Raw genomic sequence first — 23,520 nt, 5'->3', positions numbered from 1 at the left:
TCCTGCGCCTTGCTGTGTGCCAGGGCTGGGAGGGTCCCCCTGACTGCCCCTGAGGTGTTTCCTGTTTCCCTGCACATCATCCTTGTTGCTCATCCAGTGCGTGTTCCTGGGAGGATCCCGGTGTCACTCCCGGTGGGAGTGGGGTCGGTGGGTTCTCCCAGACCTAAAAACCCACCTGCTCTGAGCAGAAGAAATTCTTTTCTAGGCAGAGTTCATCAGGCTTTTGGCCTCTCGGAGCTTTTGGCACGGGCAGGGGGAAGGCTTTGCCTGGCCAGGGTTTGGCAGCAGGGGCACAGGGGTGATTTCTGTGAGAAGCTGCTGGAAGCTTCCCCCCTGTCCAGCTGTCTCCAAGACACCTGGTGCCTCTGGAATAACAGAGGAAAGAAGAGGGGAAAAGCCATCTGTGGATGCTCAGTAATGAAGAACAGTGTGGGTGCCCCTGCTGCCACCTCTGGGTCGTGTCTGGTGCTCCAGGCAGGCCAGGGGGACCACACTGTCCCTGCTGCTGACGGGATGGTCTGTCGGTGCCACCACAGCGGTGTCAGCTCCATCCTGGCCCTGACCCACAACTGATCCAGAGTCATTTATTCCCTTCTGTGGGCATGGAGCTGACATTGAGTCGCTTCTCTGTGGCCTTGCTCAGGAAGAAAGAGGACTCTGGGCAGTAGATTTTGGGAGCAGAGATCCCCAAGTGCCTCCTCGTGCCCATGGCACCAGCACAGCCCCGTCGTGAACCCCGCGTGTGTTGGAGCTGTTGGTGTGCAGAGGGACCGGTCCTGGTGTGATTGTCTCACCCCAGGGTAACCAGAGTCCTGTGGGTGTGTTTAATGAGCAGATTTGGGGTGAAAAGCTGTGTCCTGAGCTCACTGCTGGGGCTTCAAATTCTTTGCAGCTGGTACTTCTCTGTCTGACTCCAAGACTGAGGAATCTCGTTTCCCTCACCAGGAAGAAGATCTCTTGAACGATGTGTGCAGGGAGGTCGTGGAGAAGTGGTCTGACTCTCAGGTTGTTGATGCCAAAGAGGAAAAAGAAGGTACTGTGCTCTCAGGGTGCCTTGGGGTGCTGACCTGCCCCTCATTCCATCACTGCTCAGTTACTGCTCCATCCTGAGGTACAGAATGGGAAGGAGCAGTTCCACTTTGGAACAGCAGTCCCTGCTGCTCTTTGGGTTCATCTCCCTGCAGGGGAAAAGCTCTTTTTTGTTTATTTTTTCTTTTTTTTCCCGGTGGGGGTTGGAATGCCATGGTCATTAAGGTCCAACCTGAACCATTCTGGGATTTTTTTCAGGAATCTTTCCCAGCACACCCAGGGCTGTCTTTGCTCAGCACTGACACTGCAGCTGCACTCTGGGGGGAGATGCAGCAATTATGGCATAAAATACCTGTCTGCTCCAGTTTATGCCAGACTGGAAAGCAGCTGGGTTGTCCCTGCTGCTGACCCCAGGAAAACACCCCTGTTTCCTCTTCCAACATCTTCCCTTAAAACTCCCTTTTTTCCATAAGTGCTTGTTGGAGGAAGCTCTGTGAGGCTGCTGATGAACCATCACTGCTCCTTCCCCACCTGTGGGTACAGTCCCACTGTTCCTGTGTCCCCTGAGCCCATCCCTGGTCCCTGAGCAGGAGCCCTGTGCTGGAAGGATTTGCTGGTTCAAGCACACTGGGATCAGTGAGTGACATTCCAGCAGCAGGGACCTGACCTGAGCCCAGGACAAGGGAACATCCCTTTGGGCTAAATCCTGCTTTTTGTTTGCTTTGCATTTTGCTGTCACTCCTGGTTGCAAACAGCACGTTGTCAGTGCCCAATGTCACCCGGGAGTGGCTCTGGCAGTGACCAAGCCCAGCATTCCCCTCTCCCTCACCCCCTGGACACGGCAGCTCCACCACACAGCAGCTCAGTGGCTTTCCCCAAAAATTCTTGGCCTGACCTTGCCTTTCCACGCATCAAATAAAATAAATTCCTGCTGGGGACAAGTGACTGGGATCGCTGGAGCTGCTGCTGGGCTCCTCCTGCTCCTGCCAGTGCTCACCCGCAGGGATTTTTCTTGTCACAGAAGGGCAGCAAAGTGTGTCTGAGTTCATGGAATTCGAGGGTTTAATTATTTCACTGGGGTTCCATGAAAGGATAAATCACCACTGAAGTCTGTGTTCTACTCAGAACAGCAGAATCCTGAGCATAAGTGATTGACAGACTAAAAAATGATTTGGTGTCAAAACTTGGAGGTCATTTTAGGAAATGGGCAGCAGAATTTCAGTGTTAAAGGTAAATCAGCTGTTGGTCTCTCCTGGTTGGGAGCAGAGGGAGAGCACAGCACTGATCCCTCACTTTGGGTTTCCAGAATTTTCTCATTGGTAGGGTTTTAAATATGTACTTAAATAAACTTATTAAGCTGCTTTGAAGTGGAAGAGAATGTGATTTGGAGTCAAATGGATTTTCATTAGGCAGAGCTTGAGTGATTCCAGTTTCACTGTGAAACTTCCCTCGCTCCAGGAAAAACAGTGTCTGCTCCAGGAATACCAGTGGGTGCTGGTGGCTGGGCACAGCACAGGGAATTCCCCTCACAGGGAGAAGCTGTTGTCATGTCACTGTGTCACCCCCTCACTGGCCCAGACAAGTCCCATTGCGGCTCCCCAGCAGCTCCAGCTCTCACAGATCCCAGCTGGAATTCCCCAAAGCAGCCAGCTTTGACTGTGGGACAAGCTTGTGAGAGGAGGGGGTGTTTTTGGGTGAGAGCTCTCCCTCTGGGTGGTTTGTTTGTCCCACAGGACACGCTGGGGCTGCAGAGGGAGGAGGCAGCGATGGCCCCAGGGCTCAGGGCCGTGTCTGCAGCACGGGCTGACACTGTCACTCCTCTCCTGCCAGATGAGGTCCAGGCCATTGCCAGTATGATGGAGAAGCAGGCCAGGATCGTGGTGAAGCCCAAGGAGGTCTCCTCCCAGGAGGAGAAGCAGAGGAAGGCTGCTCTCCTGGCCCAGTACGCCAACGTGACCGATGAGGAGGAATATCCTTCCCTGTGCCGGCTGAGACTCGGGGCTTTGGGGGACAATGTCTGCTCTAAACCTCCTGCAGCAGCAACACCTTCCTGGCTTTGCAGGGTCTGGTGGGGAGAGCTGGGGAAACTTGCCAGTCTTCCTTCTCTGTGGTAAAATAACATCTATAGACAAAGCATGAAAGCTCCCAGTTTGTGGAGTGCTGGGAGCAGATGCTCCTTGGAGGATGTTTCTCCCACCAACATGTGGCTGTGAAGGTTTGCCCAGCCCAGAGGTGGCAGGAGACCCCCTGTCCCTCTGTGAGATGGTGCTGAGTTTATCTCTTGCTTTCTGAGGAGAAATCTCCTGAAAAAATCCTTTACAGAGTGTGTGGAGTGAGAGGGTTTGGAGGTAACTCGTGGTGGTGCTGAAGAGGGAACTCTTCCCTGTACAGCAGAGTGAATGGGAAGGAATTGTACCCAGCCCTGGAGCAGCAGGAGCTGAGCGTGGGAGTTGTGCCTTCCTGGTCTGTGTGAGTTCAGCTGCTCCCTCCTGCCTTGATAAGTTGTTATTTGAGGTGTTTGGAGTGGTGTGACTGTGGAGAGGCACAGGTTCATGTGCCTGTTTCCTTAATTCTCTCACCGGTGGGGACGAACAGGATGGACCGACTGGGACAGCAGTAAACATTGGATCTGAAAAATGTATCCTTTGAACTCCTGGTGACTTGGGCTGTTTGGCAGGCAGGCAGCCCCCATGGGGAGCTTCCCATCCTTCCTTCCCTGTGCTCATCTCCCTGTTTCTTTAGGGCCACCTTTCCAGCTTGGGGATTGGTTTTCCTCTCCGTGTAGCCCGACCTTGCAGTGACAGTGACACTGCCCTGTCAGACGGTTCTCCTTCCTCTCCCCTATTCCTTCCTTCCCTCTTCCACCTCCCTGCAGCTTCACAGAACAAGGACAATTCTCCCAGAAGCTCAGATTAACGTTAACTGTTGTCCAGAGAGGGAAATCACACCAGGAATGAGGCTCCTCAGGCCACGGCGCAGCTCCAGGTGGGCAGGACCAGGGGTCCTGTGTCCATCTCAGGATGGTGATTTGGGACAGTCCTGGAGCTCCCAGCTGGCAAGTCTAAGATGGAAGCAGGTTTTATCACATAATTAAATATGAAACATAAATTATTCTTGTCGGTACGTTAGGGACAGATATGGATCTGTCTGCACATACACGCCTGTACACACATGTATGTATGTGTGTGTTAGAACATGTCTCACAGCTGCAGTGAATCCACTCGAGGCTCTACCCTGCGTGTTTTCTTCCTCTCAGGTTTGTAGAGGTTTGACACATTTTTTTACACATTCAGCCTTAAGAGCCTGGAGACACCTTCATTTTTCTAGGAAAAAATTGTAGAATCATTAAAGTTGGAAAAACCCTCTGAGACCATCCAGCCCAACCATCCCCCAGCACTGCCAAGGCCACACTGACCCACGTCCCCAAGGCCACATTCAGACAGCTTTTAAATCCCTTCAGGGATGAGGACTCCACCACTGCCCTGGGCAGCTGTGCCAGGGCTGGACAGCCCCTTCCATGAAGGAATTTTCCCAATATCCAACCCCAGCTCCCTTAGCTGCTCCAGACCCTTCCTTCTCACGGAGCCTGCGATTATTCTACCTGGCTTTTCTATCTGGAAAACAGGTCCCTTTTCCTTTCTCCATTCCTCATTCCCCAATTCCCTACCTGCCTGGTGAGGAAGCAGAAGTGGGAGTTGGCAGGTGAAGGGGGAGGTAGAAGGAGCGTTGTCGGCCCTTAACTCCCCCAGCGCTGTTCCGGAACACCAACGTGGAGGATGTGCTGAACGCCAGGAAGCTGGAGCGGGAGCTGCTGCGGGATGAGTTCCAGAGGAAAAAAGAGCAGGATAAACTGCAGAGGGAGAAGGACAAGCTGGCCAAGCAGGAGCGGAAGGAGAAGGAGAAGAAGCGGACACAGAAGGGCGAGCGGAAGCGGTAGCTGGTGATTCCCAGCTGGACTCTCAAGGGATAAAAATAATTCTGAATACGGTGTGTGTTTAAAAAGCAGCAGGAATTGTGGGCACGTGGCTGGGAGTGGTTCTTGGGAAGTGTTTCCTTTTTGTTTGGCTTTTTTTGGGGTTGTTACATAGCAGAAAAGAAACTCTGAGCAGTTCCTGGAGCCGTGTGCCCCGTGCTAGTGGTGTCAGTGTCCCCGTTGGTGCTCGTGGCCAGTGTCTGTACCAAAGAAGGGTGATTATGTCCATGGTGTTCAATTGATCCATTTTTACTTCTGACCACCCCAGAGCAGAGCACGGTGGAGGAGTTTGTTCAGGTCAGGACACGCTGCTCCGGGGCAGATGTGGATTTATTTACACAAGCCTTGAAAAACGTCTTTGCAAATCCCTGTGTTTGTGCTGCCAAGAACAACGCTACAGCCCTGCTCAGGCTGGAGCAGGATCAGAGCTGGGCTCAGTGTGGGCAGTGCTGGTCTGCAGCACAGCAGTGAAGTGTGTGAACTAGAGATGAGCTGCAGCGACACGACTGCCCCACCCGTGGGCTGTGGGTGAGGGAAATGCCCCGTGGGCCGGAGCATCGGCCTCCACAGCAGCAAACCACGCTCCTTACAGGATTTTAAGACTCCAGTAGCTGGAAAATGGTGCTCCCCAGCTCCCTGATGTTCTGAGGGGGAGAACACAGACTCTTATTTCCACAGCTGTTGCCAGGGTGAAGCTCTGAGGCTGTCTGAGCACCGAGCAGGGTGAGCTGGGGATGCACTGGAGTCACCAGCCCGTTGCTCTCCCTGGGCACAGCTCCCATCAGGAACCAGGGTCCGAATGCTTTTCCTGCCCCAAAGGGCTTGTCCCTGCTGTTCCAGCCTTTCTTGCAACGGTGTCACCCACCTTGGGAAGGAAAACACTAATCCTGTGAATGGAGGGGAAGGAGGAGCTGCAGCACTTTCGGGGCCCTGTGCCTTGGCCCTGTGCCACATCCTGCTCTGCTGCCCGTTGGCTGCGACGTGCCCTGTGTCCTGTGCTCCACAGCTGCTGAGCTCCCATGGTTGTAAACTCCTGAGCTCCTGAACTCCTGTGCTCCTGAGCTCCCAGGGTGCCTGACCCAGCACCTGCTTTTGGCACCGCTCTGACTGCAGGGCCAGGCCTCTCCTCACCCCCTGCTGTGCGTGTGACTCTGCAACTGCTTTGTCTTTGGACTTGAACAATAAATCTGGTTGGCCAAGACGTGGTTCCTCTGCCTCAGTGCCGTGGCAGTTCGTGCTGTGGTGCCCGTGGTGCAGTGCCCTCTGTCCCCGCTGGCCCCTTGCCCAGCAGCAGCATTTCACAGGGCTCGCCCGTTGCTGCCGTGCTGCAGGTCCTGCTCCATTCACGCCTTGTTTCCCAGGGCTGTGGTGCCCCTTCTGCCCTTGCCAGGCACTGTCCCAGCTGTGCCTCTCCCCAGGGCTCAGCTCCCAGCCTGGCCTGGTGCCCTGCGCTGGATCCTGGCTGGGTCCCCGTGTTTTGGGTGGCTCAGGCAGCTGTTGAGGGAGGGGTTGTCACTCAGCCCCGGCCCCGTGGGTCAGCTCTCACCTTCTCCTGTGCCCTGGAACGCGGAGCACAAGCCCTGGGCCGAGGCTCTGGCCGCCCGCGGGCTCAGCCGCTGTTGGTGGCCCGGGCGATCTCACTCCCGCTGGCAGCTCACTTGCCCTGGCAGCAGCAGCTGCCTGCCCTTGCCAGCAGACGTTCTGGAGCTGGGCACCCAGAGCTCTGCCACCTGGCACTGACCTGCCCAGCCCTCGGCTTCCAAGGAAAACACCAGCCCAGGGCTGGAGCTGCCCACCTGCAGGGACACTGCACAGCTGAGCCTCTCACGGCCTCTTGAGACCTTTGGTTGTGAGGAGGAGCAGAGTCCACCTCCCCATGAGAGGAGCACTGAGACCCCTCTGTCCAGGAACAGGATACATGTGTGCACATTCCATCGGGTCTGCATGGATGCAAGAAGGGCACAGTCACACACACGGTGGGAACAGGCTCCCACAGCCCAGCAGTTCCCTCTGCAGGTACCGCTGTCCCTGCACCCTCAGCTGGGCACGGGCTGGGCTGGGCTGGGCTGGTGTGTCCGGCTGGCCAAGGCCTCGCTCTGCTGTTAGGAAAGGCCCTGTCAGGGACAGGGATCAGGAGCAAGGGGAGGTCCAGCCCTTCAGCTTCTAGCCCTGTCCTGGGGCACTGCAGCCAGGAGCAGCACCGTGGCAGCAGCCGGTGGTGTTGGGAACCCCAAGGGAGCTGATGCTTCCCAGCACGTGAGGCTGCAGGACTGCCCCTCCCTGCCCCCCTGGGCTGTTGTCCCCTCTGCCCCCCAGAGTGGCCCCCCCTTCCCACACCAGCAGTTTGGGCTCCCGGGCAGGCACCGACTCAGCCTCTGGAGCTCAGAGCGCTGCTGCTCCACTGGTGCCCATCCAGGACAGTCAGCAGTGCATGGCTGGCACCAACACATGGGAGTTATTTATAGAGCAGGAATATTCTGGACTCACTCCTAAGAATCCCAGTGCAGATGCTGGAATTGCTGCATCAGCTTTCCCTGGCAATGCAAAGCTGGGAGACAATGAGACACTTGCAGAGAAAGGAAATTCCCACTCTGGCTCCCTTTGTGTTTCCATCGGTATGGGTACGGCTCTCTCCATGATTTCAGCATCCCCTTTGCTTTATCCCCCTAAACACACTTCCATAAAAGACTGAAGGTTTCACCTCCAGTAGCAGCTCAGGCTTGAGGAACCCGGCCTGGGAACACACTGACAGAACAAAAGCTCTTCAGCAAAAGTGAATTTATTTCCTACAGACGACTCCAGCCAGTACAGTCAGTTTTGCTTTAACATCAACACAGCCTGGGTTAAACTGAACAAACCCCAGTGCAGTGACTGCTATGAAGTTGTGCTTGTTCTGCCCCAAAACACTCACCCCGGCAGCGCTTCTGGTCATTGCAGTGATCACACGCTCACCCACCTTCTGCTGAGCCTTCCGCAGTCGCTTCTGTCACATCATCCAGTGGCAATTTATATGGTGCCATCACCCCTTCTGCCCACCAGCATTCCCAGCACAGGAAGAACAGAGCCCTGGCAGTACCAGGCTGTCCAGGCACAGACAGCTCAGTGACTTTACCCCACGATGTCCCAAGGGTGGATCCTCCTCCTCCTCGAGCACACGGTGAATCAGCCACTCCTGTTCCTACAGACTGAGCTGCAGGAAACACTGGTGCTGGGAGCTGCCCAAAGGCAGAGGGGAACAAAGAAGTCTAAAAGCCGACAATCAAATTTCAAACCAAACTAGTGAAAGACTAACTTCAAGAAAACCCAAGTTTCAGAACTTTGCGCTACCTCTTCCAAATTTAAATTCATTAAAAACAACGCTCATTATTGCAGCTGCTGCACAGCTCTGCAGGACAATCCTGTGTGCCTGTCGTAGTTTGATTAAGCTTAAATACTTTAAAACAGAGGTTCCTTTGTTCCCAAGAGCATGCCCAAATATCCGAACACATTCACTACATTCATGGTTTCACACAGCAATAATTGGTAATTTAGTGGAACCTGGTGCATATCTCCTTTCCCAAACATAGATTCTAAAATCTCAAGTTTATAAATATTTGTATTTTAAATATCTAATTTGACATGAATATTGGGTATTCTTAGCCTTTTTTCCTCCTGTTTCCAGGTTTTAGTTCGATAAGGAAACTGTAATACATTACAATGTGATCTGACACCAATCTCACACCCCATCACGCCACAGTCTCTAAGAACCATTATTTAAAAACTTATTTCCAAAAGCAAAACTAAAAAGTTATCGGGAGAGTTGGACACCAGGGTTCACCCGCAGGAGATAAATAATATCTTGGCTGTTAATGAATTAGTGTGATTATTTTTTTAAGTTAACATTCACCAGTTTGGCTTTACAACAATCTGACCCTGCCTGTTAACAGCTTAACCTGAGAGCCCTTAAGGCACTCACTTCTCGTCAAGATACAGTTTTAAATACGAACATTAGCAGTTGAAACTTTGAAGCAACCAAAAGGAATCAGAGATTAGGAGGCGCTGGCGTCCCCTCTCTCGTACCCCCCGCGCAGCAGGTCTGTGCAGGGCGCGGGGGCTCCCTCTGTGCCCACCTCCCTCAGCCCCCGCGGGGCCGGGGCCGCGCCCGCGGCGCTTTCCAGTCGCTTCTCCTCAGTCGGTGCCAGCTCCTGGGGGACTCTGTCCCGGGCCCGTTTTCCAGCGGAGGGTTTGGGCAGGGTCATCTGGAGGGCGCACCACAGCACGGTCCGGACCTTGCGCGTGGCCTGGCACAGCGCTCGGAGTGCCACGGCCAGAGCCAGCACCACTGCGGGGGAAAGGGCCCTTTAGTGCTGCCACCCTGCTGGGGCTCCCTCAGCCCACACCTCGGGCCCTCGGAGCTCTGACCTTGCCTGGCTCTGTACAAGTGTGTAAGAGCTGCACCTGAATTTCTGTGGTTTGAGTGCTGAGGGTGCTGCAGCCCCTCCCGCTGCCCTGCACACCAGGGCTGGGGTGCTCTGTGCACACACACTCAGGGGCACAGGCGGGTCCTCCACCTGCCCTGCCAAGAAATCTGTGTGACAGGGGAAGGAGCAGCTTGTTTGGAGCACTGGGTGAAGCAGACAGGTCACGTTCTGTAAATGGGTGTGGTACCCCAGTGCTGTAAAGGGCCACGTGGGCAGTGGTCCTGTTATTCTGGCCCAGGTTGCCCAGAGAAGCTGTGGCTGCCCCAGCCCTGCAAGTGTCCAAGGCCAGATTGGAGGGGGCTTGGAGCAACCTGGTCAAGTGGAAGGTGTCCCTGCCCATGGCAGGGGGTGGAATGGGATGGGATTTAAGATCCCTTCCCACCCAAACCATCCTGTAATTCCATGATAGATGGAAGAGAAAGGTGCTGTAGGAACAGGGCTGGGCCAGGGAAGACCTGCTCCCAAACAAACCAAAACCATTAACAAGAAAGCTCTGCCAAAGAGAGGAGCTGTGCAGCTTCAGGCCCTTCCCTCAAGGCTTTCCCAGACACACAGCAAATACAGTTACTGCATTCAATAATTTACTGTTTGAAAAATCCTCTCCAACTGCTGCCCCAGGCTCCCTCTCCTCTCCACTCCAACTCTTTCCCATACTATCCTGTTCCAAAGAGCTCACAGATGTGGTAGTGCCAGGTAAAGCCAGAGCCAATTATTTTCAAGGGCTTCAACACCCAAAAAAACCACCCTTCACCTTAACAAGTCCCATAATCTTCAGTCAAGGTAAACAGAAACAAGAATGACGGTGAACAGCTGAAAAAAAAACCTGCTGTGATTTATCTTTTGAGGTAAACTTGGGAATGACAGAACTGCATGGTGGGACACTCCAAAGAAGTAAAATAATCCCTGTAGTTCAGATGTGGAAAGGAAGGCAGAAGAGATCAGAGGACTCAGAAATGTCAGACAGCTTTTGACACAAGGCAGGAGGTCAGGGAGCAGGAATTTATCCTGACTCCCACCTACAGGACAAGGGAACCTACCACTCTGCCTGTGCACTAGTGAGAGATTAAGCTGAGTATTTGGCTTATTTTGGATACCATTAAGAATGAAAACATTCTGACCAATGTATTTTTGTGTATCCGTCCAAAATATGATTTATATTTATGCCAGTCTATGACAGAACAAGCTTGAAGAGGAAATCCATCTGTAACCCAAGGCCATCTCTGTCTCTTTGGGCAGATTCAGCATGGAAATACTAGGGAAGTTCTACACAAAGGCAGAGCTGAAGAGTTGCTGGGAACAGGAATATGAGGGACAGGGAGAAAAAAGAGGCAATAGCTTAATATCATCTCCAAACCCTGAGTGTGTTACCAAAAAACCCCACTAATTTCTACTCCTTGCTAGTTCATTAATTGAATAAACACACTCTAAAGTGATTTAACCCATTTATCTCTAAACCCCAGTTTCAGTGTCCCCTCAAATCCTCATCCAAACCCCACCCAGTCTGCCTTTGGCAAAGCTCCAACACTGAAAAATAAACTAAAACTTGAATACAATCCCCCTCCCTTATTTTTTGCAGCCTTGCACCATGTGCACAACTTCCCAGGTACCCTCCAAACGCTCCCCAGCCCAGCTCACCTCTCTCATCCTGGCAGCGGGGCGGGCCGTGCCGCTGCCGGTTGGAAGGGTTCACAATCTCATCCTTTCTCCGGGCCTGCACCACATGGATGGACTCCAGGTGTTTGTCCAGAGCAGTGGAGATGTTGGCATGGAGGGGGGAACTGCGAAGACGCTCCATCTTCCCCAGTAAGGTCACAACCTGCCCAACAGTGCACACGTTACAGGAGGTCACACCCTGCTCACCTACACTTACCAGAGAACTCGCTAATTAGAGGACGAGGTTAATGATAACCATTATTTTCCTTTGAAACAGTTCATAAAGTTATAGTTGAAGCAATTTTAAGTTCTTACCCGGGATTTGTTCATCTCCAAACCTGAAGCTGCAGCACAACAGCAAGGCTACAATACTCCCACACGAGGACCCCCAGCCCACTGGTTAATAACAGATCTGTGCAGCTTTGAGACATCCCTGGAACAGGAGGTGGTTCCATGACAACATGCATTTCCCTGAATCCAGAGCACTGGGGTCCTCCCTTCCTGCAGCACTGCTGCAATTCCTGGGTGATCCCCTTGTGCTGTGCAGGGCAGCTGGACTGGGAAAGGGAAGGCTGCTGTGGAACCACACGTGTGGGCTGGCTTTTGGGATGAACTCTCAGCACTAAAGGAGCTGAGCACAAACATTCAGGTTTCTTTGCTCCACTGAAAATCTGCATCTTTGCTGTCTTGTTTATCCTACACCAGTCACATCACTGGGTTTCCCCATGGTGAGTGACTGCTCAGCCACGTTCCCAGAGCACTGAGAACCTGGTCAGTGCTTTGCAGAAAGAGGTAAGACTAAAAATCCCCAAGTGGTAATGTTCCTTGGGCCATGGCTACACTTGATTGCCTAAAGTAACCAAAGTAAAGGGTGTGATCTCCAAGAGAATTTAACTGGATGCTCCACACCACGAAGAGTTAATCCCAGATTGAGCCAACTCAGCTTCCACTCCAACTTTTGTTCCTCTCTGACCATCACTGAGCTGTCTGATGTTAGAACCCAGGTTCAACAGCCCCACTGTGCTTTTGAGCATCCTTAAAACTACTTCTCAGTTGCCAACAGTTGCTAACAAGAATTTGAGATTCTATACCCTGAAGTTTGGTTTCTCAAATGGCTGCAGAGGAGGGAGTCCTGTTTTAGAGGCAGGTTTAAGGTACCAGGGCAAGGACAGGCAAGTCTTCTAAACATGGAACCTTCCCAACCCTGTTCTTTTGGGATGGAGTTTTAAAGGTCATTGCCTGTGCTCTCCCTGCTGGGTGAACACCCTGACTGTGAGCAGACACAGCCCCAGGGATTATTCCACCTGTGTGAGGCCAGTAGGATATCCTGCTGCTCACCCCTGCTGCCTCCAAATCCAGCATTTCCCAGAACCCTTTCAGCCCACAGCCCCTGGCAGGGACAGCTCTTGTCTCTGCTTCTCCTCCTGCAGCACCAGCACCCTGGCTCTGGCTCTGGGCCTCAGGAGGGGCACAGCAGCCCCTCAGCACCCTGCTGGCAGCTCAGGGTTTGTGCTCATTCCCTGCAGAACCCTGCCAGCTGCTGCCTCCCCAGGGCTGCACAGAGCCACTGCAGCTCAGCAGACCCCAGTCACACTTGCCCTACAGGTTATGGCTCTCTGGATTAAGCAGCAAACTAACAACAGAAATTCAGGCTGAAATTGCATCAAATAACCATTCTGCATTAAAAAAATAACAGAATCTCAAGCAAATATATATCAAAGTCTTTCAAACATTAATTAAACTTGCTTTTCCCCACAAATACCTCCTCCAACCCAGTGCCTACAAATCCACAGTGAACACCTCCCTGCTGAGCTCTGAGAATGCAGCACATCTGAGAGCTGTGCAGGCACAGGCTCCAGGGCTGGGTGCTGGCACCACGTGCAGCTCTTGCACCAGAACCCACATCCTCTGGGCACGTGGGGATGTAACCCTGAGCCTCAGCCCTCCGAGGCTCCCTGGTAACAGCACAGGGATCCTGGAGCTGCAGAAACTCCAGCAGGATCTGCTGAAATGTTATTCCCTGCACAGAACAAAGCTATTTTGGGAAAAGCTGCTCTGATCATCTTGCCTATCTCACACTGTACTCTAAGTTCTGCAGGATAAGTTCAATAGATTTTTTTTTTAGTCCTACAACTCACTCTGGCTTGTTCCCGTAGCTGATCCACAATTAAGCGATCGACTCTTGATGGATTTGATGTCAGTCTTGGAATTGGAATGTTGTTAGTACTGGAAACCTTTTTCCCTTGGAAATTCTTAGCAAGAGCTGATTCAGTCTGCAGGAGAACAAAAGAACAACTCCCTCAGAATGTACGTGCAGCGTGTGCTTTATTACAGAAACAAGAAAAAATATCAGATATTCCATTTCTTCCCCTCAGGGTTTTGGATTTTTTTAAAGGAGATAATGAGGATTCAGGCATTTGGGATTTAACCCTTTGGTGAGACAATCACCTGCTTTAAGTGAACAACTGCTTTACTCAAAGCAGTGCAACTAAAGCAATCATGCCAACACACCGTGTTCCAGCAGTGCTATGTCTGCTCACTCTGACTACAGCCTGTACTGGTTTTGCCTGGAAATAAAATGGAGGCAAGTCAGAATTACAGGGAAAAAAATGACCAAACAGATGTGGATTTCACACATAAATTAAAACTGTCTCAGTCAGCAATTTACCTAATTTTGTAAAGATTACTTAAACTACAGAAAGATTTTTTTTTCTGAGCACCCTGGTCTAGTGGAAGGTGTCCCTGACCAGGGCAGGGTGGTGGAACTGGATGGCCTTTAAGGTCTCTTCCAACCCAAACCATCAGAAAATTACTCTGAAACCTGATTGCAAGGCTTCAAATGTCAGTCTCTTTGACTCCCTTGTTATGTCACTCTGAAACATCCATCACAACATCTAATTAGCTAAATCTGCTTTAAAATTGCATTTCTTGGGTGGTTTCATAGTGGTTCACTATTTACAAGAGCATGGAGTGCCAAGACAAGGGGCAATGGCTTCACACAGAGAGAGTAGGTTTAGACTGGATATTAGAAAAAATATTCCCTGTGAGAGTGGTCAGGCCCTGGCACAGGTTGCCCAGAGAAGCTGTGGCTGCCCCATCCCTGGAAGTGTCCAAGGCCAGGTTGGAGGGGGCTTGGAGCAACCTGGGCTGGTGGAAGGTGTCCCTGCCCACAGCAGGGGGTGGCACTGGATGGGCTTTAAGGTCCTTTCCAACCCAAACCATCTGGTGGTTCTATGCCAAAACTGCAGCCAAATCTTCCCCACCATCCCCTGGCCATGCACATGCCAACTGCTCCTCCCCTGCACTTTTCCATGCACCCCAGACATCATCTCCCCTCCTCAAGCTGGGCTCACTCTCCCCCAGCACCTCTATTCAAAGCAACCATTGGCTTTTCTCAGGAAACACTTCAGCAAAACCCCCCTGTGTTACATCCCCTTGAAATTAGGTTTCTTTGGGGGGCTGGCACAGGAGAGCTCCCAAAGGCCCCACTATTGCCAGGTAACCCACAGACAGTCCCATGTACTGAAATTCAAATCCCATCCAACTGGTGAAATGAGGACAAGTTTTCCTATTGCTGCTGACCAAAAAGGGCAATTGCTTTTAGCAGGGCTTCACACAGCACTACCTGAGCCTTTTAGTTCAAGGGTTTCAACTGAATGACTCTTTCTTCAGCTTCTGTTTCTGGGGGAAAAAAAGAGCCCCTTCACATACACCTTAGGTTTAAACCTTCAGGGAAACAGAAGGTGAGAACTCATTGTAGCACCTAAGAAATCGAATGGAAACAAACTGTATTTACTGTATTAATAAATAAGGTGTAACATATCTTTGTTACTCACGGACACGCCTTCCCCAGCCCCAACCCTGAGACTGGAAAAGCCCCTGAATTCCTGCTTTAAGTGCAACGTTCCATACAATGTTAGTTACACTCCAAGCAGGCTACAAACCTCCACACCCTCCCTTTTCAGTCCCAAACATACAGGGAAGCAAACTTGTAACTTTGAAGTCCCGTTAAACATTTCAACTCCCAACAGCACAACCACCTGCGACTGCACTAAGCAGGATGACATCTACATCAAATCTGTGATGTTAATTTAGTTTGGGATTTTTTACCTTCTTCCTTTCCTTCTCCAAAGCTCTCCACTGCTCATAGCACTCCTCCAGCCTCACGTGCAGCTCGCTGGCAGGGCCACTGCGGTTCTTCACTTGCTTCTGAAATCCAAATGCTGACACGAAACCAGAGAGAGCACTGTCACTGTACATCTTGTCTGTGAAACAGGGGTAGAGGCGTTTGAGGTCATCTTGGGAGAACAAGGTGTGAGGCTCCACCAGAGGCACCACGGAACGGCCCAGGAGGTGAGCGGACCTCACAGGGAACGTGCCAGAACCCAGCTGCCGGTTCCGCCTCAAGTCTCCCACCACGCAGCTGGGAATGCCTGGAGCCTGCAGGCTGCTGCCAGGATTGATGGCATTGCTGTCCCCGCTCCCTGCCCTGAGATGGAGCTGCCCCTGAGACTCCAAGAGCTCTTGGTACATGTCTTGCAACACCCCATCTGCCTGGTTCTGTCCTTCCAGGTCACAGTGCTCGCTCTGCGGCTTCAGCTGGAAACGCTGTTTGTTCAGATTGTCAATGATCCCAAACTGCTGAGCCAAGTAACTGTCACAGAATCCATTTGGCTGCTTCAGCTTCTTCTCACTGAGGTACTCGATGAGGTTCTCTTCTCCACCCCTAACCAGGGCTTCCACACACGCAGCCGCCCGAGCTCGTTCCGCAGCACTGTAACCCAAGTCGAGGCCGGAGAGAAATGGGTTGTCTTGACAGTACTTGTGAAGTAAATTACAATTTAAAGGCAAATTTGAAGATGGCAACTGAAAAACATCATTAGAATGACTGGAGCTTTTTGGAAATGCAGGTGACTGATTATTCACTTTCAACAAAGGACTTGGATTCTGGAAGGGGCTGGAAGCAGCGGGTTTGGTTTGGATGTTCATCCACGCTGGCCTCGCACTAGAGCCTGCTGAAGGCACTGCTGCATTGGGCAACAGTGAGAGTGATTTATAGAATTCAGGATTCTGAAGATCGGCCTTGGAAAACTGCTGCTTTTCCATACCATTATTCCCTGGACAAGCTGCAAAAGACTTTAGTCCGTATTCAATTTTTTGCCCAAAATCAGTGCTGAAGGAAGGTTCGTTTGCAAACTGTTTTTCTGATACAAGTCCTACAGACTTGGGAAATGTAAAGTCATGCTGATCTGAAATTGTATCTTCAAATTTTTTCTGAGTTCCTGATTTAACTTGAAATAATTTAGCATAGGGCTCTGCATCCAGAGATGGTGCCTCGGGGGTTCCATTTACCACCTTTCTATTTTCTTGGAGGCTACAACTGGTGCTCTTGTTGGGCTTTGCCTTACCAGCATGAGAATATTCAGTGTATCTGCTATAATCTGTGCTTTCACTGTATCTGTGACACTGTGGAAGGAATGTTTCTGCCCGCTTTGGGTGCACCTGTGCGTCTGCTCCCTTGGGACACATCTTCTCCCTTCCGTAAGAATAAGCATCAGCTCCTGAGTCTTTGATTGCTTCTGAGTACCCAGCCTGGGGTAAAAAGGTGTTTTTCAGGTAGGGGTAGTTCTGATACACAGGAGTAGTCTTCACACCCTCGTTACTCTGCATGTTGGCACGCTCACCCCTGGGAGGGTACAGGCTCTGCTCTTCCAGCTCCACGCCGGCAAAGCCGCGGTAACAGTCGTCTGCTTTCTGCTGGGACACCAGGCTGGCACTGGCCAGGAACTGCTTGTCAGCAGCAGGGACAGACTCACTGCTGTAGAAGCCCTGCTGTGGGACAGCTGCAGCACGCCTGCTTTCTGCCAGCAGGTCGTGGTGGTCCATTCTGCTCGCATTCACTGGCCATACCGACTTCAGGGTGGGAGGGCAACTCCTTGGGAAACAAGAAATGCACAGTTAGAGTCCACCCCGTGGGGCTGCTCTTCATTCCCAAACACAAAAGGAGGTTTAAGAACCCAGTTCCTCCCTAATCGTTCCAAGATGTCTGACTTCAACTTTCACCCATTCCTGTCCTCTCCAGTTTCCCTCACCCAGCTGAGAAAACTGATTCTGCCTTGTGAAAACCCACCCCCACAGCTCAGGAGCTATGGCCACACCTTTAAGCTGCAAGAGATGTGTACAGACCAAATCAGGGTCCATCAGTGCTGTCAGGAGAGTTACTGTCCATCCCCACCGAAATCCTCCTGCCCTCAGCCTTCCCAAGCCATGTCCCAGCACTCCAGAAAAAGCTTCTCTCTCTCACCTCACTTGTGCCTTACACTGGCCTGCACTGCTTCCTGCAGGTAGAGCCAGGGGCAGCATCTCAGCACACTTCCCTTCCTTCCACCAATCACCAGGAATTAACCAGGACAATCTATCCCTCACTGACAAGGAAAACTGTAAACAGACTAAGTAAAAGGGAAATTGTGCCTGGAAGTCACTGCAGGCCAAATCTGGGAGTACTGAAAACAGAATTCCAGCCCTGCCTGACCAAAGCAAAGGAATTACTGAGTTATCTCATGACCAAGATTGACTCTGTGAAGTTTTCCCTCATTCCAGCCACATAACTCAGCACACATATAGAAATCCCTGGAATTGTTTGGGAAGACAGAAAGAAAAAGCAGTGCCTGCATTGGTAACCTGAGAGTTGGGTTCCCTCTCTTGCCTCTTAGACGTGGAAAAGACAGGGAACTCTGAAAATATCTTGGGGATCCTGCATCCTTCTGTGTCATGTGGTTATGACTATCTAATTGTCCCTCCTGGTGCAGGAATATAGGCAAAATAAACCTGACATTTAGATACGCAAATATTGCTTAGGTAGCACAAACTGCAAGAAACATTCATTTTGCATGGAATTCTCCCCTGCCATTTCAGGACAGTGTGAAGGAGTCTGATTTGTGTATTCTTTCTGTGAATTGACATTAATTAAGACAGAAACCTCAAGCCTGAATTCAGTCTTGATTTAAAAGACAAGAGGCCAAGGCATACATCCAAGGGATTTATTTGAATACAGCATGTCCACAACACTCGTTAAGGCCTTATTTTGAAAATGCCAATTAACAAGTTCTGTAAATACCAGAGAGCCAGAAGCTGCCAAGCAATCTGAGTGCCTGGAGAAAAGACTGCAAGGATCCCAAGCGAAATGTTGGAAGGAAGGGGAAGGAAGGGGAAGCACGAGGTCTGGGCAGCAGCAGATGTGAAGCCAATTAATGAGCACAGTGATATCAGGGAGGGGAGTTCCTGTCAGAGAACACCTCAGCAGCAGCACCTGCACCACACTCACCCCTCAGCAAAGCACGGCTGTGGTTTGTCTTGTTCTTCCAGGATGTTTGACACGAGTCCATATAAATCTGTTTCACTGCCATAATCGTTCCTTTCGGGCTGAATCCTGAAAACCAAGTGGGTATTAATTAAAACAATTCCTTCATTCAAAGGATTTCCTAAGTTAAATGAAACAAACAAATCTAATCCATCTACTCCACCCACACACACTCCCTGCCGAGGATGACTACCTGGGCTTCAGGTTAAGCTGAGGAGCGGAGGGCTGCTTGCTGTCATCTGCACATGTAGACCAGGGGGGGTACAAGAGGGAAGGGTCCATGGGTGCAGAGTACTCTGATGTTGAAAGGGAAGAGCTGTAGGTCTGAGGTAACTCCACATTTTCTTCATTCTGCATTTAATGTAAATAAAAGCACTGATTTAGTATTAAACACATCAAGCTGTCATTTTGCCGTTCTATGCAGATATAACCAGGTTCTTGGAGGAACCAGCACATGAGAACCAAGATCCATACACTGGGAACACAAAAATTAAGCAGAATTACCCGTATCTTTAAGTAGGATTCTCTGAATCTTTAAGCAGAATTCTCTGTCCCTCCCTTTGCTCTCTGTGGCAGATGGAAGCTGATGGCATCATTCTCACCTTTAACCCCTCTTTTGAATACAAACACATGTTCTCAGGTGTGTTAAACAGCTGTTGCTTTAATGCTTATGGAAAGCTTTGTATTTCTGTCCTGCTTGGCAATGGTTTGAGAAGATGTGGCCCTGGAGCTGCAGCTCACACCTCTGGCACTCAGCCTTGGCTTCCGTGTGTCCTGAGCTGAGCTGGCTTGAAACTGAGGAGGGGGCAACTCCCCAGACCACCTCCAGAGACCCCCAGGAGAGCAGCCAGGCAGAGAGGGAGCTGGGAGTGGGGATGGACAGGGAGCTGAACAGGAGCCAGAGTGTGCCCAGGGGGACAAGAAGGCCAGTGGATCCTGGCCTGGCTCAGGAACAGTGTGGCAGCAGGAGCAGGGAAGTGATTCCTGCCCTGGATTCAGCGCTTGTGAGGCCCCCTGAGGTGCTGTGTCCAGTTTCTGGCCCTCAGTTCAGGTAAGGACATGGAGGGGCTGGAGCAGGTCCAGAGGAGAGTAACAAGGCTGGGGAAGGGACTGGAGCACAAGTGCTGTGAGGAGAGGCTGAGGGAGCTGGGGGGGCTCAGCCTGGAGAGGAGAAGGCTCAAGGGAGACCTCCTCACTCTCTACAACTCCCTGACAGGAGGGGGGAGCCAGGGGGGGGTTGGTCTCCTCTCCCAGGAAGCAGCAGTAGGACAAGAGGGCTCAGTCTTAAGCTGTGCCAGGGGAGGTTTAGGTTGGATATTAGGAAGAAATTTTTTACAGAGAGCAATCAGCCATTGGAATGGGCTGGCCAGAGAGGGGGTAGATTCACCATCCCTGGAGGCTTTTAAGATGAGACTGGATGTGGCACTTAGTGCCACGGTCTGGGAACCACTGGATCCAGGCGGGGTTGGATCAAGGGTTGGACTTGATCTCGGAGGTCTTTTCCAACCCCGTTGATTCTATGAAGTGTTGCCTAAGGCTGTGCAGGCTCAGGGACTCTGCAGTAGGTAGGCAGGAGCTCTGGGTTAGGTAGGCGGGTTTATGTAAACCTTAGTGTATAAATTCTCTCACTTTTTACTCCTCAGTGTGCTTCATTTTTGGAAAAATTCCACCTTGCACCCTGTGCAGAATGAACAATGTCTCCTTTCTCAACCTGACTCATCTTCCGCATTTAGAGAGTTCCTAAAATTGTCAACACTGTCAGCCTAAAACATCTGCTCCTGTTTCTAACAGATGATCCCTGACAGGGGTCAGGAGAAATCTCCTTTCTCCCCATCATGACAGGTTATTTAAGCTACTGAAGAAAACTTACAGCCAATTCTTTTCTTGAGGAAAGGTTCCCAATTAGGTGAAAAAGAGTATTTGCCTGTTTGGTTTAAGCACAATCGGCCTTCTTAGCTCTCAGTAAGTGAAAAAATTAACTAATGGTGCTTTTGCAGGGTTGAATGTTAAAGACACATGATATGCTCCCTCGTGGAGCAGAGTAGTCTGGCAGCAACAGGAAGCCTCCCACAAAGCCAGGTTTCATCCCAGTGAGGCTTTCTGCCTAACCACAGACACACACCTCTGCCACACATCTGGGTTCCCCTGTCTGTAGGCACAAAAAGGTGCCCAATTGCTGGGCGAAACCACAAAATCCTGGATGGACTAAGTACCAGGTCTGGTCTTGAAGGTGGTGGGAATGAATTTTCATTTGAGTCTTCTACCTCAGTGTAAGTTTATGGCTATTAAAGGCAAAAATTCCAAGAGAGATCTGATTTCTTTAACTGCCCTGGCACTTTCTACTGGTCAGACTAAGAACACTTGAACTCTACACCGGTCATGTGCCACAGAAATATCTGTGGAAATAGCTAAGGTTCTTCTTATGGACTTCCCAGTTTTCCTAAAACTTTGCTCCTCACTTTGTCTACAACTGTTTATGCCAACAGAAAAACAAAGAACACAGTGAAATACTAATCTACAAACCTTATTGCTCCACCTCTGACTGCACCAGAAAAGCCACTGTCCCCTCTGGTGAACGTTACAGCCATGGATGTTTATCACCCTTAAATCAAACGCGGTGATTTACGTTCACCAGAACAAGCAACTGCTTTAGAAACACATTCTGCCTATTTTGTTTACAAGCAACCCAAACTCTCACAGAGACCCAAAGAAGAACTCAGAGCCAACTGGACCTGTGATTTGTAGCAGCCATAGAGTGAGCCTGAGCCCGGCATTCCGGCGCCGAACACGTCCGTGGGCCTCCCGCCGGCTTCCGCGCTGCCCCAGCAGCGGCTGCCACCTCGGAACGCCACGCTGGGCTGCAGGGACAGGAAAGGGCACAGGGACATCAGCATGCACTGGGACATCATCATCCATACAAACTGTACACAGAGCTGAGAGCTGGGGATTTCACACCAGTGTTAATTGCTTTGACACTTTTATTTACCGGTGGATTCTGTTCCATCGGAGTTTTCGAGGAATCAGCTCTATGTATTGATGTGAAACACTTCCATGTTTACCCCTAAAGAAGAGCTGAACCCACCAAAGCACAAGAAATTCAAAAGGTGTTCAGAGATCAAGAGGAAACCTGCACTCTCCCTGTTTGCACAAGCTGAGCTTCCCAACATCAGAGCCACCACAAAGGAACATCAGCCACAGGAGCAGGAGAATGCTCATGGAGTCATGGAATGGTTTGGGTTGGAAGGGACCTTAAAGCTCATCCAGTCCAACCCTTTGCCATGGGCAGGGAACCCTTTGACCAATGGCAGCAGAGTCATCCTTCAGCCTTCCACACATTCCTGGGCACCTCTGGTCCTTCCATCCCTGCTCCCATCACATTGTTTACGTCGCTTGCAGGCAGGGGGTGCATTTCCACATGCCATGAGCTAAAACTTTGCTATAATACACACACTGGGAGCTGTGGTGGAAATCTGCTCCCTTCTGGAACTATGGGAGAAACAACTCCCACCTGAGAGACCCCCCTGCCCATCACCCCCTGCAAGAGCCAGAAACCATGGGCCAGCAGGAGCAAGGAATGGGAACAAACAAAAACTGAGGGGTCTCCTTCCCTTCTCCAGAGGGTGAGGTACACTACAGAAACTTGCACTGGCTGGCTAAGAACCCCTCTAGCTAACAAATACAAAAGTGACGTTATTGGCATCACATTACCACAGCAGCTCATTTGGAATGATTATTAAATTCAGAAAAAGTCAAGGTTTCACAGGGTTAGGGTTCTGAAGTGTTCCGAGTAAGCTCTGCGCTCTAAAACCACCTTCTTCTACAGGTCCCTGAGGATGCACCAAACCTCTGTGACCTACAGCATGATCTTCATTCACACCACAGTCAACTATGTAGTTTTCTGTGTTTTTGAGGCACGTTTTCCAAACCCACGAACACACAGAGCCAGTGTTGGGCTCAGCCCACGGCCTGGGCTCATCCAGCCTTGTTTTCCCCTCAGGGACCCTTGTTCACAGCCACACCCATCACTCATGTTTTGTGACCCCACAGAACACGGGAGGACCCTCAGAATCAGAAACTCAACCAGGCTGGAAAAGACCCCTGAGACCATCACATCCAACCTTTCACCCACCACCACCTCGTCTACAGGTCCCTGGGACACCCCCAAATCCAAACTTCTCCCCATTTTCCCCACATGGGTGTTTTTCAGAACACTCGGAGAGGGGGGTTTCCCACAGGCTTGAGCTCTGTCTCACACGCCTGGCAGGGCGCCGGGGCCTCGACCCCGGAGGGGGCGGCGTGGCTCAGACACTGATGAGGGGCGGGCACGATCCTGGCCGGGCTTCGGGGTCCCCTCAGCGGGGGCGGAGCCGGGACAGCTCCGGCGGGTGTGTGACGGGCGGAGCCGCAGGGCCCGTCCCGTCCCGTCCCTTTCCGTTCCCTGTCTCCATCCCTGTCTCCCTGTCCCATTCCCTCACCTCCATGGCTCTCCGACGCGCGCCCCTGCGCGGGGCCCCCTGAGGCGGACTTCGCGCGAGTTGCCCTCGCGCAGGCCTAACGGCCGCCCCTCCCCGCCCGCGCCCCCATTGCCGCCGCCCCTTGGCCCCACCCAATCGGCGGCCTCGCGGCCGCCGGCGCGCATCCCGGCGAACACGTGACCGCCGCTCGATCTCCACGCGGATCTGCCCTCGCCGAGAGAAGAGGCGCGCGGCCGCGTTTCGGCCGCGCGCCGGCGCGCAGCCAGATGGGATACGGCTGGCTCGCCCGGTGCCCGCCAATGAGAGCCGCGGCAGGGTTCACCCCGGAAACAGCGAGCGGGAAAGCGAGCCCTGAGGAGGCGGGCCGCCGGAGACGGAGAGGAAGCGGGCTGAGGGGCCGCGTGGGATGCACCCCAAAACACTTGCCAGCACCCCCAAAAACTTGCCAGCACCCCAAACACTGCCAGCACCCCCAAACACTGCCAGCCACCCCACAAAACCACTAGCCAGTGCACCCCCAAAACACTACCACACCCCCAAACACACTGCCAGCACCCCCGAAAAAAACCC

The 23,520-nt window shown here is 51.8% G+C and overlaps 2 protein-coding genes across 4 annotated transcripts in view; one reads left to right on the top strand and one right to left on the bottom strand.

Annotated features, from left to right (window-relative positions):
* The window catches only part of CCDC43 (coiled-coil domain containing 43), an 11,893-nt gene extending 5,685 nt beyond the window's left edge, over window positions 1-6,208 (top strand). Inside the window, exons 2-5 of the mRNA XM_029963264.1 lie at window positions 863-1,033; window positions 2,860-2,998; window positions 3,609-3,667; window positions 4,779-6,208. Of these exons, the coding sequence (XP_029819124.1) occupies window positions 863-1,033; window positions 2,860-2,998; window positions 3,609-3,667; window positions 4,779-4,966 (557 nt within the window). The 3' untranslated portion in view covers window positions 4,967-6,208. The remainder of the gene's footprint in view (window positions 1-862; window positions 1,034-2,859; window positions 2,999-3,608; window positions 3,668-4,778) is intronic.
* A 1,555-nt stretch (window positions 6,209-7,763) lies between these two features.
* Window positions 7,764-22,989, bottom strand: MEIOC (meiosis specific with coiled-coil domain). Of its 3 annotated transcripts, none has more exons than XM_029963368.1 (7): window positions 22,951-22,989; window positions 18,669-18,826; window positions 18,440-18,544; window positions 15,226-17,050; window positions 13,254-13,388; window positions 11,098-11,278; window positions 7,764-9,323 (listed from the first exon to the last, which is right to left on the bottom strand). In XM_029963368.1, exons 1-7 carry the CDS (start codon window positions 22,954-22,956, stop codon window positions 9,031-9,033), a joined length of 2,703 nt encoding a protein of 900 aa, XP_029819228.1. In that variant the 5' UTR covers window positions 22,957-22,989; the 3' UTR covers window positions 7,764-9,030. The 3 variants fall into 3 exon arrangements, with proteins under 3 accessions (XP_029819228.1, XP_025752376.1, XP_025752377.1); XM_025896591.2 differs by lacking the exon at window positions 22,951-22,989 and adding an exon at window positions 21,208-21,335; XM_025896592.1 differs by lacking the exons at window positions 7,764-9,323; window positions 22,951-22,989 and adding exons at window positions 9,860-10,752; window positions 21,208-21,335.
* Window positions 22,990-23,520: the final 531 nt, after the last annotated feature.

Source organism: Manacus vitellinus, unplaced genomic scaffold, assembly GCF_001715985.3.
Source record: "Manacus vitellinus isolate BGI_N305 unplaced genomic scaffold, ASM171598v3 scaffold_100_pilon, whole genome shotgun sequence".
Lineage (NCBI taxonomy): Eukaryota > Metazoa > Chordata > Aves > Passeriformes > Pipridae > Manacus > Manacus vitellinus.
This window is presented reverse-complemented; position numbering and strand designations above follow the sequence as displayed.